The 8,815-nt window shown below is 42.6% G+C and overlaps 1 protein-coding gene across 1 annotated transcript; it reads left to right on the forward strand.

Annotated features, from left to right (window-relative positions):
* Positions 1-3,988: 3,988 nt before the first annotated feature.
* Positions 3,989-4,902, forward strand: csdc2a (cold shock domain containing C2, RNA binding a). Its single transcript, XM_070852340.1, has 3 exons — positions 3,989-4,176; positions 4,361-4,483; positions 4,714-4,902. The coding sequence occupies exons 1-3, from the start codon at positions 3,989-3,991 to the stop codon at positions 4,874-4,876; spliced, it is 474 nt and encodes a 157-aa protein (XP_070708441.1). The 3' UTR covers positions 4,877-4,902.
* Positions 4,903-8,815: the final 3,913 nt, after the last annotated feature.

Genomic DNA, 8,815 nt, shown 5'->3' on the forward strand with positions numbered 1-8,815 from the left:
TTTCGGGGCCATCGGTTGAACAACCTTCTTGTCTGAAGCTGCCACAGTGTGAGAATCTTCTGGAAACAACCCGCCTGCAGGGCTTTTATTTTGTAGTGAATTATTTAGGCTCTGCCAGCCTCACACATTCAAACAAATTACACCATAAAATAGGCTGTGTGTGTCTTTAAAAGCTTAAAAACTTTAAAGAGTGTCTCTCTCTCTCACTCACACACACACACACACACACACTCATTCTCTCTATGTGTGTGTGTGTGTGTGTGTGAGTAGTTGACGTGTCTGCCATGCTGATGCAGAGCACAGACAGCCACAGTGCCCTGGTTTCACAGGGAGGTGCTTTTGGCCTTTTGTCTGTCTTTTCAAAGCTCCTCCAGCTCTCTTCCGTCCTCCGGTCCGGCCTGCGATCTGGCTCCTTTTCTCCTGAAGCAGCCTGAGCACCTCCACATGAAATGTTTGATCAGCCCATCTGACACAGAGCCACTGCAGGCGCATCACAGGAGGCCACTCGCCGGCCGGCTCTCTGCCTAATGAAAGAGGGGCTCGGCCAGTCAAGTTGGTGAATTATTTAGGCTACATATTTATGCCTTGTCATCCATCAGTCAGGGTAGCAGAACCTCTCACGGTGACAGATGTGTGCGTTCATCATGGCTGCACCAACACTGTCCAACATGAGAGAAAAGCCCTACTCATCAGCCATTTGCAGGATCATTCTGCTAAATGAGCTTAGAGATTAAAGGCACTCCTGTGATGATGCGGGGGACCTTTGAACCCGTGTACTATTTGGACGTGGTCGTGCCTGACAGAACCTAACCAACCTAAACCTCACTGGTTCTCTCATGTTGCTCTAACGTACAATTTGCCCTCCTCTAATCCTCTTATTTTAGTCCCTTTGATAGCGAAAATATGTTTTCAGATAGAATGATAAAGACGCCTTAAGGTCTTGTCAAGGATATATGAATGCCACCTCTTGATTGTTCATTACTTAGAAAGTGTTGCTTATTTTACCCATAAATGCTGCCCTGCAGTACGGAAGAAGTGCATGACCAGTGGTGGAAGAAAGTACTTACACAAGTAAAAGTAGCAGTACCACAGTGTAGAAATACTCTGTTGCAGGTAAAATTCCTGCATTCAAAATTTCACTTGAGTAAAAGTATTAGCGTTAAAATACACATAACCCACTAAAAGTAACTACACATTTTTTCATTTGTTGATTCTATTTTATAGTGAAATAATGAAAATATTTGCCTGGGACACTGGTTTTATAGTTAGTTTATAGTTTTACAGTTTATTATCAGTAACATTTGCAACACTATATTCTCTGTTGCCATGACGCTAGTTTTTAGTAGAGTCCATTTTCTGTAGGTGTAAACATAGCAAGGATGCAGGAGTGGCAGGTTGACAAGGCAACATCATCCTCAGGACAAACTACGACAGTAAATATCTATATCACATCAATAAACCACCCCCATGCTAACACGCTAAGCTAAGATGGCTGCTCGGCATCAGCATGTTAGCAGCGTCTCTGTGAACCCTCTGGCATGGCTGTGGTCGCTTGCTTTAATGTGCAAAGACGACTTCCTGCTACTTAGAGCCTAATGGAGTTAATGAGAGTCCGTGCTGGTATTAAACCTGGACCAGAAACACTGGCCAGACTGTATAATGTGATGCTTGCATTTCTTTAAAGGAACAAATCTGCTGTTTTGAGTTTTTCTCAAGAAGAAATTCATTACAACATTACTTTAACTGTCCGTTAACAAGAAAAAAACGTTGTTAGTCTTTAACAATTTATCAGTCCACGAATACTTTTCCCTGCATCTCTTCTCTTTAGTATGTTTTCCTAATTTCTTTCTACATTTGTTCAAGCTGCCTACTTAAATAAGGAGAGACGAAAAAAGCGTTACAAGGAGATATCAGTCATCGGCTGACGGTTACAATCGATGGACCAATGAGGAGACACAGGGTGACATGATGGCACACACACTCCTCTCAGAGAGAAGTGAAGGATCGAAGCCGTCACTTTCCTGCACAGCAGAAAATGTTTGTGCATTTTGTGCGTACGTCCCAACACAGGCTTGTTAACCTCTGCCTCAGGACGTTTCAGCTGCCCGCTGTATAAGATGAGCACACACACTAGAACAAACTACTATATTTAGACTGACAGCGAGAGAGGCTAAGTGTGATATTGAATGGAGCCTGTGGGATTCACTCTGACACACTGGAGTCATCGGTCTTTGTCAAGCGTTCGACTTGCAGATGTTCCAGCAGCGCTAATATTCACAACCCAAACAACACACCCACCAGGTTTCAGGGTGGGCGACTGGCGTGTGTAGAACAATGCCCCGCAGCCCTCTGTGTTTGTAGTGAGTGTCAACATGATGAGCTGGAGAAAGATACACTCCCAGTTACAGAATGATAATTGGGTTTGAGTCATGGCATGGTGACTGAGCTCATTCGTCCTAAAATGAGACGACTCGGAGAGCAGCTTGTTGTCTGAATACGTAAAGAGCAGTCCTGGAACGGCTGTCAGTCCTCAGCAAGTGGGGATTCTAATAAAGTGTGATGAGCTGAGCCGAGCCGAGCCGAGCCGAGCCGAGCCGAGGCCCTCCGGGGGAAGGATTGTTACTTATCATCTTGGGACAAGATCACAGTCTCGGAAATCATATTGTTTTGTTATTCTCATTCATCTCACAGCAGGTTCCAGCTGTTGTACGCTCACTTCATATCTCTGCAACTACGGAGAAATCCACTCTGAAAGAGGTTAACACACCTTAAACTATATGGGATTTCTACCCACACTGCTACAACAGAGTCTGACTGGAAGCCTTTACATCCAAAAGCAGGTTTGGTGTCAGTCCCTCAGAATCTACGCTCACTGGAAGCATCAACATTCACACACAGAGAGAGAAATCCATCATTGGCGCAGACACCAGTTTCTACACTGACAAGAGCCTCGAAGGACCAGAATGCAAAGCAGTCAGAGTACAGGTTGCATTTTGAGTGACACTCTTGTGATTGGAGGTCCACAATATATGATAAATTCTTGAATATGTGCCGTCCTCATTCAATAATATCATAAATATGCCTGATATATGATACTGGGCTGATATGTGGGTGACGATGCACGTTAACATCACGGTTTATTAATCTTAAGAGGTAGGAGATTTGTCTGAACTCATAAAGGAGCATTTAATCCTTCTGTGTATATGAAATTATCGCCATATTTGGAGATTTTCTCAGTGGACGGCAACAATAAACGCGCTGGCCTCTGTTGTCGCTCTGTCTGCTGATGTCTAACGCAGCGTGCGCTCATAAACCCTCTGGTGACGATTGGAGGGAGCCGATTGACGTTTCATGTTCACAAAGCCTTCAGTTGAGGCAGCAGTGTGACAGGAAAGCTGTAAGGATCCTCAGGCTGGAGAAAATGCAACAAGAGAGACTGCAGAAAATGCCATGACTAAATGGTTTAGTTTTCCACAATTCAAGTCGAGTCGCTAGATGCAGACATTTGGAAACAGGGCAGTGTCACAGTCAGGACGTGTGCTAATAAATCACTGGTTTTTGTCTCTGCAGCTGCACCAATCACACAAGTCGCTCCCAGAAACTAGATACATAACATTATTGTATAATAAAATGAAAAACACATCAGTCCTGGCCAAAAATGGTCATGATTGTTTTTACATTACTACATTTGTTACAGCAGTTAAAGACAAAATAACATTTTATAAAACGCCCGAGTCTTCTTTGATATCTAATAAAAGCTGTCTTTCTCTCTCTGCCATCTTTCCTTTATTGCAGGTTACTGTTGCTCCACTCCTCCACCTGTAACGCCTCCTCTCTGAAGTCCCCCCTCCCTCACACACTCTCTTGCCATGCAGGAGGTGTAACCCTCCTACCTCTTCTTCTTCGCGCACCATCGGAGGAGTCAGAAAACAAAAGGACGAAAAAAGAAAAAAAAAAAAAAATCCAGCCTGTAAGCAAGTCAGACGAGATGTCAGACCCCGACCCCTCCTCACCGGCTGATTCCCCGCTGCCACTCGCCTCCCCCCGTACCCCCCTGCAGCTCTCCTTCCCCTTCCTGAGGGAGGGCAGTCGGGTCTGGGAGAGGGAGAGGAAACCGCCACAGCCTGGAGAGCTGCCCAGCCCACTGCCTACCAAACGCACCCGCACATACTCAGCGTGAGTAGGACAGTCTTAGTAATGGTCATTTAATCATGTTTTATTGTTGCTTTACACATCAGTAGTAAGTTCTGTTCTGTCTCAGTTCCATTAACGTGATACAAAAACTGAAAAATGATGTCTGAAAATAATAGTGGTGATTTATGATCCACTGTCCTTCTGTCTCTCCTCTCTTTCTCTGCAGGACAGTGCGAGCCAAATCAGGTCCAGTATTTAAAGGGGTGTGTAAAAACTTCTCCAGGTCTCAGGGTCATGGATTCATACGCCCCTCTCACGGAGGAGAGGACATCTTTGTCCACATCTCTGAGTGAGTCTGGTTAAGTTGACACCATCAGCGTATTCCTGGCGTAAAATGGTTTGTGTGGACGCTTGACCTGCTGTCTTAGTTTATTGTTTGGACAATGAAGAATGAACTTGTAGCTCACAGCGATACTTGTCATGTGTGTCACACCAGCTCTGACTTCACGTTCAGAGTCATTTTCCATGAGTGAATTAACAATATTTCGTCGAATCTGTAATTGTGTGTTTCCTGGACAGCATCGAGGGAGAGTACGTGCCTATGGAAGGGGACGAGGTCACGTACAAGGTGTGCCCCATCCCTCCCAAGAACCAGAAGATCCAGGCTGTGGACGTGGTGATCACCCACCTGAATCCAGGCACCAAGCACGAGACCTGGTCAGGTCAGATCATCAGCTCCTAGACCACCGCTACAGGCTGCAAAGCTGCAAAGGCAAAGGGGGATTTGGATTTGATTTTAGGTTTTATGTTTTTGGGGATGTGAGGTTTGGGACCAGGTCAGGGGAAGAGGGAGTTCTGCTCGAGGTGACGTGGGTGTTGGTGAACGCTTGGGTGTGAGGAAAAAGTAGGGTTTGGAAATTAAGCTTTGAATGTATAAGTTTGAATGTTTTCCTTTAAAGGTCAGGGGTTCATTATTTGGGTTTTGGGAGTGTTTTGATTTAGGGTTTAAAAGTTTGGATTCAGGGCTTGGTGCTAGCATTTTTACTTTGACCTAGGGGATATATTTTAGTGGGGATATCAGTGGCTGTTAGGGAGGCGATGTCTTAAATGAGTTGCTGAAGAGGCCGAATCACATTTTGAGCTAATTTGACCCTCCGTGGACACACTGCAGTTCAAGTTTCAAGGGACCAGCTCAATGGAGATCTGAATTTCAATCCCGCCTTTGTTTTCCCTCTTTTTGCAACAACGCAACCAACTGATGTAAATTGCGTATCGTCACTGCCAAAAGTCATGCAACAAACATCTGATAAATGTACGATTTAGCCATATTGTGTCTGTGTTTACAGGGACAGATGGAGACGGTTGTCTCACAGTAGAACATTTAATCAAAAAGAAATTACATCTCAATCGTAACAGCCCTTTCTGTTGTTTATAATCAGACTTGGCTTAATGTGAAAGGAACAGCTGCTCAGATCTGCCTTCATCTCACTGCCTTCAGAAAATCGAAACATTTTCAGGGTGGTTTGTTCACGTACCATAAAACCCTGCAGCCAAATGAAAACAATGAAAGCACTTCCACAGTGGAAAGTATATTTGACAAAGATCCAAATAGCTCTTAATGCGTTTTGGCCTCAGGAGCTGTGATAAGCTCCACATATAAGGAATTCCTTTCCTTTGTAATGTTGTAGCACTACTGTGTTTTGTCTACTTTGCAAATGTAGAAATCCAGTATTACTGTAGCCAGCTCCTATGACGGTCTTAAGTTTTGGTGGTAGAGAGTAGCCGGATGTTGTGCGGGCCTGCCACTGGGAAACCAGGCCAGAGGGTTTGGGGTTTGGGAACCGGAGAGGGAAGAAGGTCGGGGAACGGGCAGAGGATGGAGTGATTATCTACAGATTGATCTCAGATACAGTTTGATTTTAAATGTTATGAAGCACGCGTAAGAAGGGAGTCAGCAGTTCTTATCCTACCAGGTTAGTACTTTTCTTATTCTTATGAATCGAGCAAAGTAAACTGATAATAAGGAAAGGCTGTATCAAATTTTAGAGACGAACTGCTGATTTTTGGGTGGAAGGTTGATCATTGGGGAGTCCTTTAAGTTTCATACGTCACGGCAAATAACAGGGAGAAAAACGCAGCAAAAGCTTTCTGGTGTAAGTTTAAAAAGACTATTTATTTATTGACTTATTTATTTGTAACTATGAGACCATCAGGTGTTTGGTAATTAAAAGCTGCATTTATAAGTATTTGTGCAAATTTAGGCCTATTTGAATACACTGCACACCTCACTCTGATGATACTACCCTGTTAATATCCCTTTGCTGCTGTCACGTCATCATTGACAGGCAAATAAAAACCTTCAACCTTTCCAAACATACGTTTCTAATTTCTACTTAATCCTTGTCTAATTTTTAATAGCTATGTGATGTTCGATATAACAAGCTGTCTTGTTTGTTGTACGAGCAGTAGAGAACATGCCAAGCTGTCGGGCTTGTCCTGTCCTGTCTGTCCAAAGTTTACATAGGATGTGTTGATTCTGTCTCATCATGCAGTAACATAGTCGGAGCCTTCAGAAAAGCGTCGGCAGGCCTCCTATGCATCTTTGATTTCTCGCCATGAGTGTGAATTAACATCGTAGTAACACACTGTTTCAGTTTGGTTTCTTTACTGTGGGAGAAACAAGTTTGTGAACACAAGCACTTTTATTTTGTCAAATTTGTCATTATGTTAAAGTTTGAATAAAACCTACTACTGTATTCACAGACCTGTGTGGGTATGTGTTTATTACTTCTAAAACTTAGTGCAGAGCCTTCTCTGTGCTCCTTTTGAGTTCACATTTTCCCTCAGTCCTCCTAGTCTTTACTGGTGTCGGTACAAAATGGAAGAACTAGGGCAGTTATTTTGAGAGCCCTCTTTTACAAAGTTTTCGCAGTCAACTTTGGCTCAGCGTCTCAGACAGCTTTTTTCTGGCTTAGAAAACGTTTGTCTGGGTCTGCGTTGGCACACACTATGTTGTGTCCGCATCTTGTCTTGTCTCACTGGAGCCTGCAAGAGGACACCCCAGCACAAATGATCTGCTGGTTCGTTACATAAGTCTCCATGGTGGCTTTAAACACATGATCTAATGACAAAAACATGCATAAGTAATACCTCAGTTTCTACCCGATGAGAAGAAACATCAGACTGGATGTCGACTTATAGCAACGTCAGCAGTGAAGGAAGTATTCAGATCATTTACTTCACAGCACAGCACCACACCATGAAAATACTCCACTACTTCATCTGAAATGTAGAAACATAAAGTAGTTCAAAAGCTAAATGCTCAAGTAAAGTATAAATACCTCAAATTAAGTACTCGAGTAAATATATTTAGTTATATTCTACCACTGACTGATGGGGACAGCGAGTGTACATGCTTTATTTCAGGGTGTTCACATGACCTTCGACAGCATGTTAATAAGAATAGTCACCTGTGATAACTAACAACTAATATCTTCTATATTATTCAGTAACGAGATGATGTGTTTGCTCTTGTTCACAAGAAAACTAAAGAGGGTATTCTGGGAAAATAAAACTATTTTTGTATTTTGCCTTCTTTAATGAAGCCCATCACTCTGAACACAAGATATCAGCAATTTGTCAGTTTCAGTGCTACTAAATCTCTGATGAGGGAGAAACTGTCGAGTCTTCTGAAAAGGCCACAAGTCTGAATTAGTCTCTAATATAGTGTGTGTGTATCTGTAATACCACATCGACTGTGTTTATAGATGGAACTTCCCCCTTTATTTTTTCAATATATTCTTAAAATGAGGTCAGTACTATTAGTTATTGCATTGTGATGTACACACAGTGTGATATTCAACCTGCAAAGTTATTTTCTAGTTTTACAGATAGAGAAAGACAGTTCTATCGTTCCAAGCTTTATTTATTGAGTATCAATGTGGAACAGTACAAACAAGTTACATTTTTCCTCTTGACAGAACCTTTGGCACCCATGATTTTAAACGAGTCACTTCTCACCCTGCTTTACCATCACAGCACTGTGGCATCAAAACATATAGCAAAATGTACGAATGCCTGTTAAATGATTTTAATGTTTTGTTTGATGCTCAAACGCAGACGTAGACTAAAAAAAATGAAGCTGCATGTACTTGAAAAACTTCACAAGGAAAAAACTGAATTGGTTCGACACAGCATGTTTAAGGTATGAAGAGAAATCAGTGCAATCGATAATGATAATAAAAAATTAACAAAGCAAACACAATGATAAGCATAATGGGGCATAAAAAGATTAATACAGACTGTGTTTGTTTAGTTTTCAGACATTACATATTGACCCACGTGCTTTAAGGCTGCAGCCATATGTCACAGGAGTGTTTTAATTTGAAATCATCACTCGAGCATCTGATTTCTTTGCCTCCATCCATCCACCAGCGCGGAGCGACTAATCATCAGTGTATTCACAGGACAAGTTGTGTGAGAAGTCACCCACTGATATGAGCGCAGACTTTCTGCCTAACAGCAGCGACATGTTGTTCCTCTGCAGCTCCAGTCCATTCATCTGGAAAACAACATACACTCCCTAAATACACCCTCACCGTCCCGGATATGAAAAACAGGAGCAACACCACTGGACAAAAACATAAATGAATAAAATGTATGAATGTATATCAACCAAGGA

This window comes from Pempheris klunzingeri, chromosome 20 (assembly GCF_042242105.1).
Source record: "Pempheris klunzingeri isolate RE-2024b chromosome 20, fPemKlu1.hap1, whole genome shotgun sequence".
Lineage (NCBI taxonomy): Eukaryota > Metazoa > Chordata > Actinopteri > Acropomatiformes > Pempheridae > Pempheris > Pempheris klunzingeri.

What these genes read in the sequence shown, in the direction of transcription:
- csdc2a (XM_070852340.1), top strand. Translation starts at nt 3,989, where the DNA reads ATGTCAGACCCCGACCCCTCCTCACCGGCTGATTCCCCGCTGCCACTC. An exon ending in CGCACCCGCACATACTCAGC is followed by an intron (nt 4,177 to 4,360) that starts GTGAGTAGGACA and finishes CTTTCTCTGCAG; the next exon opens with GACAGTGCGAGCCAAATCAG. An exon ending in ATCTTTGTCCACATCTCTGA is followed by an intron (nt 4,484 to 4,713) that starts GTGAGTCTGGTT and finishes TTTCCTGGACAG; the next exon opens with CATCGAGGGAGAGTACGTGC.